At 43.9% G+C, this 23307-nt stretch overlaps 1 protein-coding gene across 18 annotated transcripts in view; it reads left to right on the plus strand.

The window, feature by feature from the left end:
* RERE (arginine-glutamic acid dipeptide repeats) overlaps positions 1-23307 on the plus strand; it is a 350074-nt gene that overhangs the window by 123344 nt on the left and 203423 nt on the right. For 12 of the 18 annotated variants that reach the window (XM_081923414.1, XM_081923418.1, XM_081923419.1 and 9 more), the window contains 2 exons: positions 17983-18053; positions 18939-19001. In XM_081923414.1, the coding sequence (XP_081779540.1) occupies positions 17983-18053; positions 18939-19001 (134 nt within the window). The remainder of the gene's footprint in view (positions 1-17982; positions 18054-18938; positions 19002-23307) is intronic. The other 6 variants (XM_081923415.1, XM_081923421.1, XM_081923416.1 and 3 more) reach the window with 1 other exon arrangement.

The following is a 23307-nucleotide window of genomic DNA, read 5'->3' on the forward strand; positions in this document are numbered from 1 at the left end:
CATGACATTCCAGTAGTTGAGCCACTGATGGTGGTGAGGCTCCCACTTAGCTAGTGCCCAGTTTATTATGGATGTGGTAGGAGCTGCATAAGGAAGCTACCTTATACTGAGGCCGAGTGATAGTCTGATCTGACTGGCAGCGGCTCTCCAAGACTGTAATCAGATCTTTCTTGCCCTGCTACCTAAGGAGATGCCAGGGACTGAGATGTCTGGCGCCCTTCGCATTCAAAGCATTTGCTCTGCTGCAGAGGTACGCCCTGTTCCTAGCGGCAAAAGCCAGTTATGATGACGTTAACTATTCATTGCCTTTGGAGCCATTGGAGGGTCAGCAGGAGGAATCTTGTTTGCATTGTAAGTAGGCTTAGGAATACAGGAAGCTGCTTTAAATCAATTCAGACCAGTGGTCCATCTGGCTCAGTCCCTTGGGGAAGGGTCATGGCTTCTGCAGGCCGAAGGTCCCTGGTTCAATCCCCAGCATCTCCAGGTATGGCTGGAAATCCCAATCTGAAACGCTGGAGAGCTTCTGCCAATCAGTATATACCATACTGAGCTATAAGGACTAATGGCCTGACTTGGTATAAGGCAGCTTCCTGTGTTCTGTATGTGCTCTTGACTGGCAGAAGTTCCCCAGGGGTCTTTCCCAGCCCTAGCTAGAGATTTCAAGATTTGAACCTGGGACATTCCACGTGCAAGGAATGTGCCCTGCTACAGTCCTGTGCCCCCTTCCCTGGTGCTTACAGCACAACTAAAAGCAAATCTGTGTTTCTGTCTAGTGGCAAAATGCGGCCGCATAGCAGACAATTGTCCCCACCTTGAGGTGCTAATTCTTCTTGCAATATGGGAGCATGCAATGTGATGTGTCCAGAGGGATGACTCAATCTGCTTTGCTTCTGGGCTACATACTGTGCCTGCCCCCCCCTCCCGAAGTTGGATGCTCGGTCCTTCAGGATGAATCCGTACTGTAAAGAATCCACATGAAAGCTATCTCTCCCCCCCTTCCCCCCTTTTTAAATAAAGAGAGCTAACCAGAAATCCTTACACCTGCCCTATTACTAAAACCAAAACTGCACATTACAAGGTGAAAATCTCTGCCACTTCTCTTTTTCCCCACTGCCAGTGTTCCACCCCCCCTCCAAACCCTTATGTGGCAGGCGTTGTTCTGGCTCTTAAAACATGGAGCAGCTGTTAATGCATGACAGATGGCGCCTCTCTTAAGGGCTGATAAATGGAGGTTGATCCTTAAAACCAGCTCTTTTAGCTTTCTAGCTATCTGCACACACATATATATTTCATTAAATAAAGCAAACAAAATCCTGGGGAAGGAGGGAGAAGGCAAACTTTCAAGGGGAAACCGTTTATAATGTTAATTTTAAATGTTGATTCAGAATCCCTCCCTTTTTTTGGCATGTTGTTGGTTTTCCAAACCCTCCCCCCAATTTCCTTTTTTGGTGTTATGGGGAAATTTTCATTTCCAATGAAGAAGTGGGTGGTTTTTATTTACTATGTTTATATCCCACCTTTCCTCCAAGAAGCTGAAGGTGGTCTACATTTGTTCTCCCCTTCCCCATGTTATTGCCACAACAACCCTGTGGGGTAGGTTAGGCTGAGCTGAGAGAGAATTTATTTAGAAAATGTGTTAATTGCTTTATATCCAGAAGAACCTCAAAGCAATGTACAAAACGTAAGTCATCAAATACTAGAGACCAAAATTTCAAGCACGATGAAGTCGAGGCCAAGTGTCAAAACCATACACAAAATGGAGATCCAAGTACGATGCAGACACTCAAATCACTATACATTATAAGAATAGAAAATAGTTTAGAGACCTTAAAATAAAGGTCAAATACAATACAAAAGAACTCAGAGCAATATACCAAAGAGAACTCAAAAGACAATACAAAAAAAACAACTTGAAACAATATACAGAATAAAAATATAAATACAGGCAGCCCCCCCTCATTTATGCATGCTCAATATGCATGTGACCGTGTATATGCTCTTTGCGCTGAACCTGGAAGTGCCCCGGAAATGTCATAAAGATCTCACTGAAACATCACTAAAAGGACAGAGTGGGGGCGGGGGCGGAATGGGGTGTTTGCAGGCATTTTCAGCGGGTTTCACTGACATGCATGGCGCCTCAGAATATAACTCCCGTGTACACGGGGGCCTGCCTATACAGTACAAAATATTACAAGATCAAATGAAAGCCGTTTAACTCTTTTTATTGAGTTTAATTAATTCTTACGGGCTTTTAATTTTGAATTGTATGACTGGCCGAAGGTCACACAGTGAGCTTCATGCCAGAGTGGGAATTTGAACCAGGGCAGGCCCATCCATGAGGCTTTGTGAGGCAGTGCTTCCCCTCATCCCCAGCAAAGACTCAGCACAATTATCCTCTGAATCGGTATTGTGTTCCACTTGCATGGCATTTTGAACAACTAAACATATGTAGTTGGAAGCATAGTTGAATGGCAGAACGTAGGCAAAAGGCCCTGTTCCAGTCCTTGGCATCCATGATCGAAATAATCTGTGATCCCCCAGGAGGGAAATGTAGCCCTTTGGCTGCACTACTCCCAACACTAGAACCTTTCAATTGTCTTTTTGCTGCTTTCTCTGAAAAACTCCGCATTGTGTTATCCGTTTGCAAATCCCTTCCTCAATATATGTCAGCCCTGGTCTGGAAAAGTTTCCCCTCCCCTCATGAAGACAATACCGAGGTAGATGGACCAATAGTCTGGCACAGTATATGGAAGTGTTCTATGTTGCAGAGTGGTAACTCCAACAGAGATGCAACAGGCAGGCTCCACTGTGGAAGGATATTTTGAGCCATTAGTTATTGAATTATTTCATTTATCACTGTGCCCAGCAGTTCTGTCTCTTTCCATATACAGCCCGGTAAAGGCTGCCATAGGTGGTGGTTTGGAGTCTTTCAAGTGAATACAGCTTATCTCTTGTTTAGGCTCTCGGTCCACTCTGTGACTTCATCCTCAAGAGAGAGTGAAATGTGTGTTCCTGCTCTCTGAAGTGTCACATCTTTGTCTAGACAGGTGTCTTGGCTCTTATGATTTTTCTTTCCTTCCCCCCCCCCTGAAAACTGATGACAAAAGGGACTGTGCTGAAGAGAATATAACTAAAAGCTTCTGCCGTATGATTGGCGTTTGAAGCAGCTGTGCTAATTTTGCTGTGAGCCCCATTACAGGTTTTCCTTGTATAGAAAAGTGTGGGAATCCATTTGTGGCTCAAACAATAGCCACTGCTCCCCCCCACCCCCCTCAAATCTCGCAGTCTCTTATTTTTTAAAGGAAAGTAGCACTTAAGCCTTTTAAACACAAAACACGTTGTTGAAAGGTTGCAAGGCTTGATTATAAAAACCCTGGGTGGATGGATAGAAAATTGCTAGACAAGAGTGGAGAGCAAGAGATTGAGCGCGTTGGCAATGAATGGACCCAGAGAAGATGGGTCTGTTTTCTCAACAGAACAGCGTGGAGCTCTTCTCCACTGGAGACCTCCAAATTGCTGAGGTGGTGTCGGCCCTTAGCTAATTTGGTCATGAGTGCCTGAGTGCTGCACGATGGGCCCTTTGATCGCTTGTTGTCTCTTTGTCTTCTTGCTTGGTTTCGTTTATTTATTTATATTTACTTACTAAATTTGTATCCTGCCCTTCCTCCCAAAGGAGTCCATTTGACTCTGGATATTATGGAGTCTGCCGAGGTTTATGATTCAGATCTTTATGAGAGTCTATATCCTTTTTCTTTCTCTTTTAGCTTGTCCTTTTAAAAGAAAAACATCCCTTTACTGTTTGTCTGCCTTCTCTGCTGTTGATGATCGTCGCTGAGGGTTATCATTTATTTTGTGCCAGGGGCTGCATAAAACTGAAAATGCATCCGGGGCACTTGTAGATGGATGGACTGAACAAGGATGCACTAGAAGCTGAAAGAAAAGAGGAAAATGCGAGGCAGGTTGATGGGTTTGTGAGCAGAAGCTGGCTGCATTCATGGGCATGGTAGCTCACTCATGTGGACGGCCACAGTGGGTAAATAGAGGAAGGGCTGTGCATAACTCAGTGGCAGAGCATCTTCATAGGATACAGAAGGTCCCAGGGTTAATCCCTGGCGTCTCCAGGGAGGATCTTCTGCCTGAAACCCTGGAAGCCATCGGCAGTCAGTGTAGAAAATACTGAGCTAAATGGACCAGTGGTCTGACCCAGCATTAGGCAGCTACCTTTGCTGCCTTCCAGGCAAGGCAAGGGCTTGCGAGTTTCTCATTTGTCCCACCTGGCCTTCGAGCTTATCATAGCTCTTAACACTGGGCAGGAAGCGGGGAAGAAGACAGCCATTAGATCAGTGCTATGGAAGCACAACTCAGCGCTCTTGATGGCTGACAGTTGGCTTGTTTTGCTTCCTTTTGGAACCAAGGTATGCCCAAGGCAGGACAGCTTTAAGCTGATGTGGTGGGGCCCAGGAAATTGGAATGGAGCGTGGGGGAAAGCTCCCTGGTGGTTCTTTTTAATTTGTAAGGCTATATATGTTGCCAGTGAAGATCAGCAGGAAAAGCCTTACTCCACCTCTAAAAGCTTGTCCAGCTTCTGTTATGGGTTCAAAACCTTTGCCAGGCACTGTAGGTGACCTTTGGGCTTATCTGTGAAACCTGAAAGCTTCAACTTAGCCTTCTAGGGATAATTTTGCTTTGGGTACTGTGACTTCACAGCAAATCTGTGGACATATATAAGATTTATATATGTCAATAGCCATGGTAATCAGACCTTGCAAATAAACCTCCAAACTTACTAGCCCATAAAAATGCTTGCTACCCCACTTAGTCACCCAGACCTGTATTATTATTATTATTATCATCATCATCATCATCATCATTATCATCATCATCATCGCCATCACTACTATTGCTACTTTGTATACTGCCCTTCACCTGAAGATCACAAGGTGGTTCACAATATTGGTAATTTTGCCATCTTAATAAAGATCCAACTCTGTGTCTCATTGTTCAGAGGCAATTTATGCTCACTGTGGAAGCTAAATGTATTATCCTATAGTCATGCCACTGTTTACTGTTAGGGGGGGTGTTGTTGTTGAGGGGATGAGCACACTTAAGATGGCACAGTGGCACAGTGGTTTCCTGTTGGATGTCAGGACCATTAAGTCTTCTCTCCTGGTTCTTTGCTGGAAAAAATAAAATAATTTCCTTTAGCACTGCTGTGAGAATTGAGGACCAGACGCTCTTAACTTGCTTCCTTCTCCTTCCCCTTTTACCTTTCAGCTGTCAGCAGTTTGCATGAAAATTGAGCATATCTGTCAGAACTGGAAACAATATACTAGATCAAAATGTACATTAGTCTTGCAATGGGAGGCTTATAAAATAGCATGCATCAGAGGCATGGCGGAAAGAGTAGGAGAAAATAATTGGAGTGGGAAATCATGTAGCTTGATGCTGGGACCAGGGAACTGTTGCTTTCATAAAATGGGGAGCTCCAGACTACAATTAACTGTCATTAATTTTGTTGAATAGAAATATGTTCCATTTACTGTACAATCAGGAGCCAGGCTTGAATGAGTTTAAATTGATGAAATCTAAATTATACTGACAGTCCATTAAACAGCAGCAGCAGTAGCAGCTTTCCCCTTAAAAAGAAAATGGATTCTCTATGAGGCCAGTTTATAAGAAGAATCATTTTTGTGAAATAAGGAGCGCCGTGCAGGCAATTGGTCTGGTATCTTTCAAGGAAAGGCAGCAAATTGGTGGAGCCTTTAAGGAGCAGGAGCAGAGGCCTCTGTGTGTTGTTGTTTACTTGACAAGGAGCCAGCAGTGTTGCTTGAAAATCTGCTTGGCAGGAAACGACTCTAAAAGATCAGACTAGCAATTTGTTTGTTGTCAGCCATGTGGGTGGTGGAGGGGAGGGAAAAAGAGGTAAATTTTATACCTCCTTACCTGTCACTCTGGTGACTTCTCTTTCTCCACCCCCCCCTTCTGAAAACAATACAGATTTCCTCATGTGCATCCCTTTTCATTGTCGCATCCTTCCTTGCCTTATCTCAAATGCCTGCTTTGTAAGGAAAGTGGTGCGCTGTTTAAAATTGTCATTGAAAAGGAAAAGATCTGTCAGTGCTCCTGCTACGTTTGAGTGGCGTAGTCCCTGTCATTCAGCACTTGGAGTCCTCTCCAAACATGAGGAAGGGGAGGTGTTTGCAAGACATAACAGGGAAAAGCTCTTGGGTTCTATCTCAGTAGGCCTTGAGCATCTCCCAAGGTGTCTGGGGCTAGAAAAATGATTTGGAGGGGGGGGCCCTTGGACAGAGATGTAGCTGTGTTTACTTTAAGCCAGTGTTTGAAATTCATCCACCCCTCTGGGCTCTCTAGTTGCTGTGGGCCCCCTAGCTTGTAATACTGTATTTTCAGTTGTTGTGACTTGCCCTGGGACCTTGCAGTAAAGGATGGGGAAGAAATCTAATTAGTATTATTATCACCTTGCCATAATACTCCATGGCTCCCTTGCTTGGCCACTCTGTTTTTGCTGTAAACCTACTCGAGTTGTGAGTACAAATGGTTTAAAACTGTTTTTAATGTTGTATTTTACATTGCTGTGACCCACCCTGAGGCCTTCTGGTAAAGGGCGGATAATACATATCAGTGCTGTTTTTCTAGAAAAAGAGGTGCTGGAACTCGATATTAACACCTCCCTTGAATGGCAAGACACACCACCCTTTTCTCAGATGCTTGCTTCCTGTATCCCTTGAGTCTGCTCCTATTCCTTAGCTCCTGTAAGTCCTGAATGTTCTGTTCCATGAGCCCTAAGAGGCAGAGTTTCTTGAGTCGGAGACTGGTGATGGAGCCTGAAGACTTGAGGGTAGCGTGCTGTGAACTAGTGAGGCTGGAGCCTAGTAGTATGGGGTTTGGGGGCAGAAGAAAGCATGTTGTGAGATGTTTCCTAACAGTACCTTGAGAGTAGAACATAGTGGAATGAGGCAGATAACAGAAGAGGCAGGTGTCAAGTCACATGTCTTGTTGCATTTCTAGGCATTACCAGGGAGGGAGGGGGAGATGTGGGGCTACTTTTCGTGTCCTTTCTCCCATTGCACCCAGCTCCAGCCTTGGTGGGCTCTTCTCTCCTCACCCCGCAACACCTTTTTTGTTGGAGCAGGCAGGCAAAGGTTTGAAAGTGCCTGCTGCAAGGGCAGGTGTGTTTAGGGACTGAGCCTCTCTGAAGAAATTAAAAGAGGGTCTTTAAAAAATGATATCAATGGAATGTGGCACTTTAATAATAAAAAGGCACTGTTAATAACTTGCCAAGAGTGGATGCTTTCATTATTGCTATTACCACAGCTACAGATGAAGTTAATTGTCTTGGACTGCTCACAGATCTTGATAAATAGAATTTTGCTGGCCTCCACGCAGCTTAAAGCACAGCAGTGAGAAGGCGCACTTAAATGTCTCTCTCTCTGGCAGTGTGTACATTTGTGAAGAGATCTTTTGTTGTTTGCTTAATAATAAAAGGATGTGTACATGGAGATCTCTGATTATTTCCAGAACATCCCTAAGATCTGCTTGTTCTAGCCTTTCAGTAGAAAATGGCACAAATGGGATATATCATCATAAGTGCAAATGTTACGCAGATTGTTAATTGTGTACCAATAAAATGCGAGAGCTCTGATGTAGCCCTTCAGTGCTGAGCCAGTTGCTGCAGTCTGTTTTGGAGGAAAGTGCAGCAGGAGAGCAGAGAGCTGTGAAAGACCCCCAGGAGGAAAGTGCAGGGCCAAGAAATGTGTGGCTGTCAGCTGAAGATGCTTTTAGTTAGGCTTTGAGCGCTGAGTTGGCAGCAGGGGGGTTGTAGATGGTCCATGTTGGTGGCTTTCAAGGAACATTTTTCCCCCCAGGAAGAAAGTGCACCATTGAGAGCCCGAGGCGTTGATCTGTTTGGATGATGCAAGCTTGGACTATTATAGTACTAAAACCCAAGAGGCTCATAATTGGATTGTGTTTAGAGGGTGTGTGTGTGTGTGTGTGTGTGTGTGTGTGTGTGTGTGTGTAAGTAAATTGGATTGCATTTACACTGTGTGTGTGCATGCACACATACAGGCTTTGAAAGTTTCTCTCTGTCTTCTTTTAAACAGTGTTTTGGTGTTTTTTATTGAGAATGCTGATATTTTTGTAAACTGCTTAGAGATTTTAGTACGATCATATGGTATTAAATTTTTGTTAAAAAAAAATTTAAATTGTCAAAGGGCTGCGGATCTCCTTGCTGTCTTTCTCGTTTTTAAAAAATATTTGCCATCAACTTGAAAGGCAGGACAAACCAGTGCTGTTGAAAGGCTTTAAACCCAACAGGTGAGTAAGGGAAGGCGTGCCGCATAACAAAATCTACTTTTAAAGCATCCTTGCATGGCTTTAAAAGAGGACTAGACAAATTCCTGGAGGGTGATCTGTCAGTGGCTACTAGCCACAATGGCTGCGTTCTACCTCCACTGTCAGAGTCAGAATGCCTCTGAATACCCCTTGCTGGAAACCAAAGGAGGAGAGAAGGCTCTTGTGCTCAAGTCCTGATTCCAATTTTCTACAGGAATCTGATTGGCCACAGTGAGAACAGGATGCTGGGCTGGATGGGCCACTGGCTTGATCCAGCAGGCTTTTCTTTTTTGTGTTCTTAACTGCTGGATCATATTTATGTCTGAGGACATGCGGTCAGTCAGGTATCTACCCACTGGGATGTAGGTCAGTGGTGTTCATTTCACGATCAGCCCTGTGTTGTTCCCTTTAGAGCAGGGATGGAGAACTTGCAGGACCACCTCCCCCCCCCCCAGATGCTGCTAGACTCTTAACGCCCATTAGCCCGGGCCAGCATGGCCAGTGGTCAGGGGCAATGGGTGTTTTAGTCCAGTTGCATCTGGAGGACCACCAGTTCCCCATCCCTGCTTCAGAGTACAGTACACAATATAAGTAGTATTTTTAATATATATATAGGCATGGCAAGTCCGTTGCCTTCCTCTATCACACAGGTCTGTGTACCTTCACTGTTTCACAGTCCACAGGCACATCCTCCTCCCCAGCCTGGCCAGTGCAGAAAGCCAATAAATTTCCAAGAACTAATTTGTGCAAACAACCTTGCAGCTTTCTGGATATTTGAGTTTTGAAGCTTTTAGATTTGTGTCTCCATCATACTCTTTATTGCCACTGTGGTTGATGGACTTGGCATAGTTACTGGATTGGGGATAGCTGCATAATGGGTTGGGGTGCTACTGCAGGTGCATCTGCTTCGTACAATCGGCAGATAATTGGTAAAGGGGCAGTTTTTGCAGAGAACAGTTGCTTTGATGGCTTAGGGAAGCCACAGAAAGGATGCCTATAATGGGATAAATCTTCTAATGCTTGAACTGTGGTGGGTTAATGTACAGTTTCCCCTTGGAGATAGGTTTCCTTCTGTTCTTTGGAAGCTGCAGAAATTGTCTCTATAATCCAGGTGTCTTAAAGCAAGTGACAGACAGATCCAGGAGCATTGTGGCCCCTTCATTGCCTGCAGTGTTTAAATGAGCTCACAGTTCCCCAGTTCTGAGCTAGTGGTGTGTTTGCTCATGGGCTGCCCTGTACTGTGTCTCCATCAGCCCTAACAGATTTTCTTCCCATCTCTGCTCCCAGGCAGCCTTTAAAAAGGCAGAGGTAGCTAAAATGGTGCATTCCAAATGTGTTGGGCTTCCAACACATGTCCTGCACAGCCAACAGGCACACATGATGGCAGTTGCAATGTAATAACATATGGCGGGAACTACATTGCCTGCCTCCTGATTTAGGGTACCAGACAGCTTTCCAGTTCAACATTTGCTGTAAAATACACTTTGCTTTGTGGTGCTTTGGTAGAGAAATATACAGCACTGGTGATGACAGGATGTGGAGTGCTTCAGGACCTTGAACTAGGCTGCCATTTTCATTGGGTTCCCCAGTGCATCCATCAGAAGAGAACTGGCATTGAGGTTGGCAGTACTGAGCAATAGTCAAGGTTGCCCAATACTCTGTGGGCCTCTTAAGCCAGATGTAGACAGCAGCCTGTGTCTCCTCTTCCAGAATCCGGAAATACGAAACACGATGTGATGTTGTCATAATGTGAAATTCCAAGCTACACGAGAGGCAGTGGGTGAAATCGAGTAGGCAGTGCAATGATGCATCCTTGCATTGCTAAATGTTACGGTAGAGCTTCTCTCAGGCAGGCATTGGCTAAGCCAACAGGGGAGGAGCAGAGGAGACGTACTGAAATTAATGAACCTAAGTTAGTCATGTCCATTAACTTCAATGGATCTGCTCTGAGGAGGGCTAACATTGGATAGAACCCAGAGTTAGGAACACGCTGCCCACAGTTTTTATCTTGGCCATTTAAGGCCAGCCAGAATATGGACACGGAGCTACTGATTTTGGCAAAAATCCAGCTTCTGCTCTAACGCATCATCCCAAACTAAAAAATAAGTGTTAAATTGCTGCACAAGGGTGTCAAAATGTTGTAGACACGTTTTATACTTTATGTTGGCCCAAGATCCACACAACTAAACACCCTGTTTCCTGCACTGGCTTTTAAGGAATTTCAGTGAGAAGAGAAGTAACTTCTGACCCTGGATGGGACTTGAATTCCTGTTCACTCTGGAGATGGGGCTTTGTAATGGAAATGTCGACACACACAGATCGGGGAGTAATAATTTTCTCCTCACTTTATCTCACAAATGAGCTGAAAAGCCTGAGCAGGATAGGGCACCCCTCCATTCCTCCTTGTCGGTGGGAGAGGAGCTTGACTGGTGACAATCAAATTACAGATTTGGACCGCGTCACAGAATCTAATCCTCTCTGCGCCTCATGGCTTCTCTTTTTTCCTCTGCAAATAAGCAATAGGATTCGTAGCTTGCAAATAATAATAAGACAACCACAGCAACCTACCCCCACCATTGTGTCAAACAAATGTGCCCCCCCTAAATGCCACTGCAAGATTAACAGTGCACATTGTGGTGGAAAGGGGCCATGGATGATAAAGTGGCCTGCTTTGCAAATAATAGTTTTCTGTGTGTAGGAATTAGACATATGAGTTGTTGTTGTTTTAAAAAAACAACCAACGGGCGTAGGCTCTTTGAAGTTGTTGTGGCTACACCAGAAACACTCAGTAGGAAACTGATGCCGTGAATTTGGCAGCTAGTCATTGGGTTTGGGATAGGACTTAACTTAGGGGTCCTAATTTAGTTTCTTCTTTTTAGTGAAAAATGCCATCAGTCTGATGAGCATCAAGATTAGCCTCTCTTCCAATGCACAGCATTGTAAGGATTGTATCCTACTCAGAGCAGACCCACTAAAATGAATGGTCCTCAATTCATTGATTTCAATGGGTCTGCTCCCAGTGGAAGACATTTGTGAGGCATCAACAGCTTTGGAGGAAGGGGAAAACAATCTATTCTCCAGCCTTCTTTTTTATGCTTTGCAACTTAGTCACCTGCAGGCAATTGAAATATTACATCATTATTATTACCATTAAGTATTTATTTTTATGTATATTTAGTTACTTGCTGTAGACAAGTGGCTATTTTAAAACGCTGCTATAACTAGCGCAACTTTGCTTCTGATTCACATTGTCTTTCAAGGTATCTTTGTCCATTTATCTGTGGCTCAGAGTGAGAGCGATATTTTCGGTGATACTTAAGTGAGCTGGAGAGGGATTTGAACCAAATCTGATACTCGTTTTCAACAAACCGCATTTCTCTTCTCCCTCGCCCCCATTTCTCCTCTTCATTTTGGCAGAAGACTGGTTTGCGAAGAACTCTTAAATATTCTGGACGACTAACAATTCCGTGCTAGTATATAGGAATCTGAATTTTTATGCAGCTCTTTGCAGTGCAGGATCCTAAAATCTGGGGGGAGCTCTCCACCTCCACCCACTCCCACCTCCGAAAAGGCCTACAAATGTTGAATTAATTTCTTTTTGTTTTAATACCAATCCAACATGAGAAGAACAACCGGAAACCGGGGGCATTGCCTACATAGCTGTTGAGGGCTTTGCGACTTCAAGTGGTGATGTGCCAAGGGACCCTTGCTACTTCAAGCCTCCCTCTGTTGGGGATTCTTCACTGGCAGATTGTAGGTAGCTGAAGTGATTAGCTTCTGGCATCTGGTGTTTTACAAGAGCCTTTTTTATAAATAAAAAAGCAACTGTAGTGAAAGCTTTCCTGGCAGTGGGGTAAAAGGAATTTGGAAACATTAAGGGGAGGGGGAAATGGAAAAGATTCTGTTGCAGAATTGACACCTGACATTGTTTTCCAGTGGCATTGCTTCCTAGTTGCTTCGCTTAAAAACTTCTGTGTCTGCGTATTTTAAATGATTATGGAAATTCTAGTTTTTACATATTTCTGAACCAAAAAGGAAGTAGCAAAGGTAGGTATTGATGGTCAGGTAAATTCTGTAAGAAAGAGTTCTCTAATTTTCTGAAGAAGTTCTTATTTTTCCTGTTCTTTTAAATTTCTGCTGTGTTTGCATTTTTTGCATGTTGACAATGCTTTGGTTCTTCCTGTGAATTTATCTTTCAACTTTACCCTCTCCCCCCAAAAAAAATGCATGGGGGAGGGAACCACAAACACAAACCCTCTTGAAAGATCTTAAACTTCTCTGAGAAACCACAAACAGCTTTGTAGAACCTCGTGATATCTGAGTTCATCTCTTTGTGCTTTAGTGGGCTGAGTCACGAATTTGCAGCTAGCTCTACCAGGATGCATCTGGTGAGTGCAGGTTTGTCAAGCTGACTTGACGTGCCAGGAATCTGCTTCCTGATGATGAAGTGCCAGCGAGGTGGAAGTCCAAGGTGTATAGTTCAAACACAGGCTACAGCTTGACGCTTGAAAGGAGGCTTTGGTTTAAAAACAGCAAAGGAGAAGCCTCCTGTTCACCCTTCTTCCCCTCCTCTTCTTTTTTCTTTTCTTTTTGCACTGCCAAGTGAGACATTCTGAACCACAGCTTCAGTTATGTTACGATTTTTCACATGTTGGGTCCAGCTGGATGGATGTGACATTTTGATTGCCTGCCTGCCATTCTCTCATCCCAGGTTGTTGGCAAGCGAATATCAGGTACCTTATACTGTCTGCCACTGCAGCTGATTGCCAGGACAGGGATATACCAGTCAGGAGCAGCATTGGTGCGGCTGGCTGGAGGGCAATACTGCAACTTCTAGTGCAGCGCTTATCAGGTGACACAATAGGGACAATAGGATTCCTCTTGATCCTATAAATTTTCAGGCTTTGGCCAGGCTCCTCAATGTGAGCATCTTGTTCTTTTGAGTGAAGACAAAGCCGCTTTTTGGATTGTCCCCACCGGCTTACTTGCCTGCTGCGTGCTTTGCTTCCAGATCACCACCCTGACCTCCTTCAGTGCTGGTTGGCCACTGATGCTGAACTAGATGGTCTGTTAAAGCATGGCTGTTGTGTTCTTATACTAGTTTCTCCCAAACTGTGTTTCAACTTAAGGGACAAATAAGTGCAAGAGGCAGTTGGACCACCTTTTCCAACCGTGCTGTGAACACAATATTTGTCTACCATAGGGGATGGGTCAAGCCTAGTGGGAGAGCATCTGCCTTGCATGTAGAAGGTCCCAGGTCCAACCCTCAGCATATCCAAGTAGGGCAGAGAGAGACTATGTTCCACCTGCGTGGCTGAATTAGGTGCAGTATATGGGGTGGCCCCTGACCTGGTCCCTTTGTTAGTGATGCTGTAAACTGAAATCCTGTATCTGATCATTGACATGAGGTGTGCTTCTCTTCCCCCTTCTCACTGGCAGCATAAAACCCCATCACTCCTATCACAAAAGAACCAGAGGCTTAAATTCTGTCAAATCCCATCTTTGATAATACTCTCAGCTTATCTAAATTCATCCTTCAATGTCAGTTTGTTTTTAAGCATTCCACCCTGTTGAATTATTTTGTGGTATCACACTTAAGCAGTTGCAGGAATTTTATCCCTTGAGGTGGTTGGGCCTGCCTCTCTCTCTCTCTCTCTCTCTCTCTCTCTCTCTCTCTCTCTCTCTCTCCCTCCCTCCCTCCCTCCCTCCCTCCCTCCCTCCCTCTCTCTTCCTCTCCAGTGATCGAAGAAATTAATTCCTCAGCATACGGCCTCAATTTCAGCTTGTGGTATATAATCTTTCAGGATGAAAGACATATTTCCATAAACGTAAGAGACTTTATAGTGAAGATAATGCACTCTTAGAATTGCTGGCTGTAAAGAGATGTAGAAGGAGAGCTATTGCTCGACTCTGTCTCCTTTCCTCCTCTTTTCCCCTCCCACTTCTTCAACAATTAGGTATTAAAGCAATGGGGAGAGAGAGGGAGAGAGAGCATACAATATATTCTGCATGTGGATTATTCACAGATATGCCTCTTGGCAGAACAGCATGTACGCTTCCAGAAAGTGAGCAAGAGAGAAAAGGAAGAGGCACGTCGTCGTGTCCAAACGGTGTCTCAGGAGCCATCTGCAGCTACTGGGCAGTTCAGTAAATAGAAAAGGAATAAAACTAAACAAGGAAAGAAGAGACACTCTTAATTGCTTCACTTGATTGTCCCCACCCCTTTCTCTTTCCCCATTCCCCCTCAATTCTATGTAGTGGAGTTAAATGAGTCGATCAGAGATGGAGGTTGGGGGGAACCCCTGTGAATTTCAGCTAGAGCTGGTAGATCAATTACAGGGGTACCTCGAGTTACAGACGCTTCAGGTTACAGATGCTTCAGGTTACAGACTCTGCTAACCCAGAAATAGTACCTCGGGTTAAGAACTTTGCTTCAGGATGAGAACAGAAATCATGTGGCGGTGGAGCAGCGGCAGTGGGAGGCCCCATTAGCTAAAGTGGTGCTTCAGGTTAAGAACAGTTTCAGGTTAAGAACAGACCTCCGGAACGAATTAAGTACTTAACCCAAGGTACCACTGTACCTATTGAAACCCTTTAGAATGCCAAGTGAGCCATGTTTGGCTAGTGAATCTGGGTTAGAGAGTAGGCTTTACCTATTACAATTACACAGATATACTTTTCGGTAAGAAAATAATAAAATTGTTTATTGCCGTAGATGCATAACTCTGATAGAAAAGGTTTCTAGTTCTAGTCTTTAACTAGTCCAGAGGAGAACAAGCTAGTCGTGTTGGCTCATTTCTTCTCTCAGAGGATAGAAGGCAACCTCTCATCTTTAGGTCTGAGAGGGAAGTGTGTGGTAGAGGAAGTAATAAACAGGATGCAACCTAAGACTAAAGGACAAGGAGATAGAGGGGGCAGCTGAAGAGGTTGATAATACAGCTGGAGGTCCCTCAATCTTTCTGTTTTAACCCATGCAAAACCCTATTCTGCACCCAAACTTCTAGTGGGAAGGGAGTATGTGTCTGGGACTCTGGCTAAAAAAATGGACCCAAGCAGTGGAGTTTTTTCTTCAGGGGGTACTCAAGGGTACGCAGTACCAGCACCTCCTTTTTGTTGTGGCATTTATGGTAACAACTTAATGGTGAGTTACCAGCACCTATTTTTCCAGGGGAAAAACCACTGGTCCCTTGGGGCAAGCAGGGCAGCCTAGGAGTTTGGAAGGAACCTACCTGACCATCCCTCTCAGCAATGAGGTTTCCAGACTGAGGAAAGGCAGGAACTTTTCTGGGTCTTTATATTGGGACAGTGGCATGGGATTAGCGCTCTGGTGTCACCAGACTTCCATCCCACCCTGACCAGGGGATACTGGGTTTGTTCTGTGGTGGTACAGGTTTTCAAGGAAAGAAAGAAACCTGAATCAGAAAATTTCCTAGTGTCTTAAATCGACTTGGGATCTGATTTTTAAGATGTTAATTGCATCTTTAAATACTGTCAGATTTGACTGGTATTGTAACCATTATTTCTGCTACTAATTAATGTTATGAAACGAGACATTTTTAGAAATGGAAACTTTCTCCTGCAGAGAATTATAATAGCAGAATTTCTTCTTCTCCTCCTCCTCCTCCTCCTCCTCCTCCTCCTCCTCCTCCTCCTCCTCCTCTTCCTCCTCCTCCTCCTCCTCCTCTAAAAAAACCCTCAACAACTGCAGTTCCCATCTCAGTTTTGGATTAGAAATGTCTCTGCCTGTTGACAAGTAGAGTTGTTTCTTTTTGCTTGAGAAGCCCTGCAGCTTTTAGTCTGAATGGACTTTCTTAAAGAATGGACTTTCTCAAAGAGCCCTGTATTTGAGGAAGTTCCATCTGGGGAACTTGAGTCACCATGGATCATACACACAGACACACTGGATGCTACATTATGTGCAAATCAGCCAGAACGGGAAAACATTTGATGCCTATCTGCAAAAGATTGGGATGTGTTTTATAGACACTCTAAAGAGGATTTCCTGTTTTCTGACATCCAGTCCGCCAGTGCTAGCCATCTTGAAGCCAATGCAGGTGCTGATTTTGCACAGTCCCCCCCCCTTTTTTACTGTGGCTTCTTGATAAATGGGGCACATTTTATGCTATAATAACATATGACAAATATAACCACTTGGGCCCCAGATTTTTTAAAAAATAGTTATTGTTGCATTTATATCCCGCCTTTTCCTCCAAGGAGCTTAAGATGGTATGCATCGTTCTGCCCGGACACTGAGGTCCAGCGCCAAGGGCCTTCTGGCGGTTCCCTCGCTGCGAGAAGCCAAGTTACAGGGAACCAGGCAGAGGGCCTTCTCGGTAGTGGCACCTGCCCTGTGGAACGCCCTCCCTCCAGATGTCAAAGAGAAAAATAACTACCAAACTTTTAGAAGACATCTAAAGTCAGCCTTGTTTAGGGAAGCTTTTAATGTTTAATATGTTATTGTATTTTAGTGTTTTGTTGGAAGCTGCCCAGAGTGGCTGGGGAAACCCAGCCAGATGGGCAGGGTATAAATAAATTATTATTATTATTATTATTATTATTATTATTATTATTATTATTATTATTATTATTATGCATGGTTCTTCCCCTCCTCATTCCTCACAGCAATCTGGTCAGGTAAGTTAGGCTGAGAGGCAGTGACTGGCTCAAAATCAAAATTCATGGTCAAGTGGGGATTTGAACCCGGGTCTCCCAGGTTCGACATTATAACCACTATACCACAGTGGCTCTTACTAGCTTACTTCCTTATATCTTCCAATATAAATTGTTTCATGGAAGCAAAAAAGCAAAAAGCCATTCTCACCTAATGAAAGAACATGAGTTTTCTTGTCCTCTTATCAAGAGGCAGTGACAATAAAGTCTGTAGTGAAAAATATAGAATTAGGGTGTTTTAGGATATGTTGTCCAATTTTACAGTAGAGACTACTTTGAAAGGTCATACAGCATATAAATAACTTGTGCTTGTCATAGGGTAAGTGATTTCACGCTTAGGATTAAAACCAGGTTAGCACTGTTGGATTTTTAATGACTATTTAGCTGCAAGAAGTTTGACTTTGTTTCCTGACTTGATTGACAAAACTGTGTTAGGTTGTGACCTGGTCATTGCACCAGTTTAATTATGGGGATCACTCTGGCAGTACTTGTTTTTGTGATACAGTTCCCCAGAGAATTGATCCTTAAAACAATATAAAGTGTCACAAAAGCCATATGTGGCTCAGGACTCCAGTACCTTAAGGACTGCTTCTTCCCACATGAACCAGCCCAGCTGGTATGTTTGTCATGAGGTTCTTCTCCATGTGCCCCCTTAGCAGACAGTGCTGAGAGTGGCAGCATGAGAGTGTTCTCAGTGGTGGCTTCCTGCTTAGGGAATTCTCTCCCTAGAGAAGCACGCCTAGCCCCATTTTTAGGTGCCAGGCAGAAACATTTTTATTCACCTATTTATTCGTTTATTTTCTTTGCACTAGATCACATTTTATAGTACTTTTCATTGTGAGTTGTTCATCTAATAGAAAAGGTTGTGTGGTTTCTCTGCATTTTTGTCAGGCTAGAGGAACTAGCTGCCATAAATTTAAGATTAACTCTCTCTTTCTTTCTTTTTCTTTCTTAAAGATTGCGTGTATATTGAGAGTCGGCGACCAAACACTCCATACTTCATCTGTAGCATTCAAGACTTCAAATTGGTAAGCAACAGCAATTTAAAAAAACATAATATTGGGAACTTTTCAAAGACTACTTTTTATTGCAACCAAAACCTTCCTGGCAATTGCTACTCTCCACGGTCATGATTCTTGTTTACCTATCGCTCGTTCTTTGACAGTCTTTATTTTTGCATTGTGAGGTTGAACATGCTACTAGGTGCCACTTTATGTAATTACTACGGTTACTACAATGTTATATTCTAGTGCACTTCTGGTAATTTCTCACACGCTATAAATGTGTGGCATCTATGGATGATAAGGAAGAAATGCCTTACTTTTATGACCTGCACAGAGTATGTGCCTCTTTCTTGCATGTTTACCATTGTGGGCTTAGGTATGAACATAGGAAGCTATTTCATACCAGGCCAGACTTTGTCCATGCATCCTAGCCTCCATATGCAGCTGTAGGTTAAGATCTTCAGCAAAGGACTCACTAGGCAAGAACCTTTGGCCCCCCCAGATGTTGTTGAACTACAACTCCCACCATCCCTGGCCATTGGCCATGCTTGTTGAGACTGATGGGAATTGTAGTTCAGCTGTATCTGGAGGGCCGCAGATTGTCTTCACCAGAGGGCTTTCTGTGGATACTCCTGCCATCTGAAATGGGGTGGATGGCAAGTTGGGAAGAGGGCCTTCACATTGGTGGTGGCCAAACTGTGGAAAGTTACCCTGGAGAACTTGGCATCTATCTTACGGGGAGTTGGGGGACCTTTTTTTTATTTTCCCAAGCACTTTTGGTATAATTTTAACCTTTTCTTATTGTGCTTACGTTGACCTTTGATACCTTGCTGACTCTTTTAAGTCGGTTACACTGTCCTCTGTTGTCTTTTATTTGTATTTTTTATGTAACCAACCTTGGGAACATAGCTCAGTGGTAGAGCACCCGCTCCGCGTGTAGGTGATCCCAGATTGAATCTCCAGCATCTGCAGGTAGGGCTGGGAGAGCCTCCCTTTTTTGAAATGCTGGCGAGTCACTGCCAGTCAGTGTGGACAATACTGGGTCTTGGGCAGAGATGTGTCTTTGTCACCTGCTGCAAAGCTTATCTGCAGGCACACCACATGAGCTGTAGCCAAGGATTGCTCTACAGCATACCACTCTGGGGGAGATAAACCATAAGTCCAGGTTCTGATGTACCATATTTTTTGCTCTATAAGATGCACCAGACCACAAGACGCACCTAGTTTTTGGAGGAGGAAAACAAGAAAAAAAATATTCTGAATCTCAGAAGCCAGAACAGCAAAAGGGATTGCTGCGCAGTGAAAACAGCAATCCCTCTTGCTGTTCTGGCATCTGGGATAGCTGCACAGCCTGCATTCGCTCCATAAGACACACACACATTTCCCCTTACTTTTTAGGAGGGAAAGAGTGAGTCTTATAGAGCAAAAAATACGGTAATTGTAAAGCCGCCATCTTCTCTCCAGGTGCCTGCTTGGTTGCTCATTCTTGCCAAGCCATGGTTTGGCTTAGCATTCTGTGCCAGCTGAGCCTAAGTGTGCTTAGGTGTATTGAGCGCAGGATCCATGTGAACATGATGCCCAGTGGGTCTGCCATTCTTTGCCACCTACATCTGCTGACCACACATGATTTAAGACAGCAGCATTATGTAGGAACTTCCTACCAGCTTGCTTCTGAGGTCAGAAAGAGATCTGTTTTTCAAAAACTTAAATAAAATACACATATTTGGGTGGCCTGTTGCTCAGCTCTGTAAACCACCATCTGTTCCTCTCCCCAAATCTATCTTTTTTCTTTCTCCCTGCCTTCCCCCTTTTCTCTCACCCCCTTCTTCCCCTGCTGCTTCTGGTTAATGTTGTAAAGCTGCGGTGTTAGAGAATGTGCTTCCTTTCCCTGGTTACTTTGACAGTCTGTTTCAATATTTATGTGTCTGCTATTTTTACCCCCCGGAGATCTCAATTATGTACAGTTTCTCCCCTTACAGGTAATTTTTCACATCCTTCTGATTTTTGGAGCCAGTCCAGCTTCCTTAAAAAAAAGCCTTTTTTTGATGCCACTCCCCCCCTTTCAATCCCTGCTCTCTAGCAAATTCAATAATACCCTGACATGAACAATACTAGGTGTTTTTTTTAAAAAAGTGATGGCTTTTAAAGCTACGAGACGTTTTAAGCCCCATTTATGCAATTTTGCACATTAGCAGGTGCTTTGGTGTTCAGGAGGAATTGCTCCTGCAAAAAAATAATGTTGGATTACAGTGCGAGTTGCCATTCTGGGCAGGAGTACCTGCTGAGCAACAGTAATTGCTTAGGGTATTAACAGCAATGAAAGCTGAAGCTTCTGTTGTCAGTATTGGTCTGCTACAACACATTAAAGCTGTCTGCAAAACAGCGTGGGAAGCGGAGCACAATATGTTTTAGTACCTTTATGTATATCTTCTTTTTTAAAAAAAACAACAACAACACATACACACACACACACTGCACAATTTGACAACCTCCTTGTGTTTCTTAAATCTCTTGCTTTCAGATTTTGCATTTAGCTTAGGGTGGCAGTGATGTATAACTCTTAACCATGATGCTGACTTTTCTTTTATGGAATAGCTATATTTACAGCCTGCCTGCTTCTCTCTCTCTCTCTCTCTCTCTCTCTCTCTCTCTCTCTCTCTCTCTCTCCCTCTCCCTCTCCCTCTCCCTCTCCCTCTCCCTCTCCCTCTCCCTCTCCCTCTCCCTCTCCCTCTCCCTCTCTCTCCCTCTCAAAAATGAAATAAAATGTTTTTATTTCATTTTACAACATATAATAAGCAGCAACTGTTAGAAACATCTTGACTGTTTTTGCATTATTCACCCATAAGAGCTTTCAGGGAACCGTGAATGAAAGGAAAATACATTATCATACCATACAAATAGCACACAGTGATATAGGTAACTCGCTCACGCTTCCTTTATTTATGTGATCACAGCTTTGCACGGGTTGGGGGCGGGAACAAATAAATAAATGGAGAGCGGAGGAATAGCTGCAGAAAGGAGGTGTTACAGAAGTGGGTCCAATTGCGACTACGTGGTGCTAGGTTGGATGACAACAGTTTAAAAAGCTCTGCAGTTAATACCATTTCCATTTTCACTTTCTTTGTTTCTCTTTCTTGCATCCTGGGACAAGTGAATTGTTGTAAGAGCAAGCTACAGCTGAGCAACGTAGTTGAGATCGTAGAACTGTAGCATTGGAAGGGATCCCAAGGGTCATCTAGTCCGACCCCTTGCGAATAGACTTTCCTTTGTGGTGACCGTAACCTAGGTGCCATTTGGCGCCTAGCTTATATATCTGAATTTCTAACACTGCCAAGAGGAGGGTGGCAGTTCTGAATGAGCAGCCTTCAGTCTGTGTTGGCATAAATCTCACACTCTCACAAAGACCACCCAGTACAGCCCAAGAGCTCTCAATTGCACCTTTGCCGGCGCTGCTGGCTGTGCTGCTGTTTGAAGCAGACAAGTGCCAGGTCTGGAGCTCAGCTGCTCATTGGCAGGAGAGCCCTTTCAGCTCCAAAATGTAGCCTGATTTCAGAATGGAAGGGAGCGAAGCCTGGGGAAAAATCTTTTCAAGGCTGTGCTGGCTTGATATCCTTATTCCTGTGACACTATGGAATCTTGGCAGCAAGGAAAGCCGTATGGATAGTCCCAGTTAAATACCCTCTTTTTGAAGTTGCTCTCCTTTCTCTTTCCCCCGCCCCAAATCCCTCCCAAAATCTTCCTTGGGCTGTATTTTGGCTCCAGTCTATTCTCCCTTGCCATAATATTAGAGTGGTTTTACTGCCTCTTTCACCAGGTCTCTCTTGCTCATTAACCGGTGGCCCAGTTGTAAATTTTCCTCATTACTCCAGTCCTCTTTGCAAACTTTTGCCTTTGCGTTAATTGCTGGCTGACTGACTTGCCTCGAATTGATCACTCGTATTTCTCCAGTGGCCTCTTGCAGTTGTGTGTGTGTGTTTTTAAATGCAGATTTAAATCTAAAATTAATTGGTTGCCCTTCCACTGGCTGTCCTTGAGTGTATCTGAAAGTGGAAAGGGGTCAGTGTCTCTGTGTGTGTTTTCTCCAGGAAACCTTAACATTTCCTGGCACCCAGCACATTGCAGCATAGAGAGTAACACTATTGATTTGTTTTTAAGGGCACAGCAGACTGCCAAACTGTTTTAGTCTGATCTGAACCAGATCCGGTTGGCAAAGCTCTGCTGTGCACCATGATCTAATATATCTCCCTCACTCGCAGATCCTAATTCAGTGTAATGATAGAGTAGCTGGAGGAGGCAAAAAATTGATTACTGGCTCCCAGACAGCAACGGCAACTTTTCTTGTTATAACATGCCAGATGTCTTCACTAATACGCCATTTCCCCCCCATTAATTCTGCTTTTGCAGGATAGCTCTGATTGCATGAGAACCTCCAGTTTCCAGAGTGGTGCAAGTTTTAATATAGTAATGCATACACTGGCATAAAGAGACACATATGCCTTTGTAAACATTTTGACCTGGTTCTGCATTGGAACAGATCTTTGTTTGTGAGAGATGTGCCAATATCTTTCGTTCCTCCAGGAATGATCACACCAGAGCTGGTTGCTTATCAAAGGTGGGAGTCATCCTGTACCAGCCTTCCCTAACCAGGTGCTCTTCAGATATTGCTGGGCAGAAAAAGAATTCAAAATGGATCCCCCCCACCGTGTTTTTTTTATTTCCACATCTCTCCTCCATTCAATATGTTCATTAGGAATAATGAACAGCTGCTGGTTCTGTTTGTTGGTCTAGTGCAGCCTGATTCAGTGGTCAGAGTTGATAGGAGTTACATTCCTGCAACATCTGGAGGGCACTGGATTGTGGGAGGCAGATATCAACTATATTTTTAATAGTTTTTTCCTAAATAGCTAACTGGGTTCTCAGTACCTATTTAAATGCCCTATTTTTTAGATAAGGTTTCCAAGTACCCAGGAGCCCCCAAATACTTCATGCAAATCCCTTCTTGATTGGACAAGAGTAATCTTGTTTTCCATTTGCCTGCAGCATATCAGAGTGCGTAAAGTAACAGATGATGTGGCAATTGAACAGGGCCCTCTCCAAAGTGCGAAAAGACGTGTATAGCTTTCTAAACTGGGCTTAGGGGGGCTATTTGTTTTTCTTTGTAATGGAACACGGTGGCACTGCTGCTGTTGCATTGCAGTGTGCATGGTGGATGGGCTTTGTTGCACCTGTGTTCCTCTCTGTGAAAGGAACAAGATGCCCTTGTAGTGGACTTGGGTCA

This window comes from Podarcis melisellensis (assembly GCF_964234715.1).
Source record: "Podarcis melisellensis genome assembly, chromosome: 8".
In the NCBI taxonomy this organism is placed as follows: domain Eukaryota; kingdom Metazoa; phylum Chordata; class Lepidosauria; order Squamata; family Lacertidae; genus Podarcis; species Podarcis melisellensis.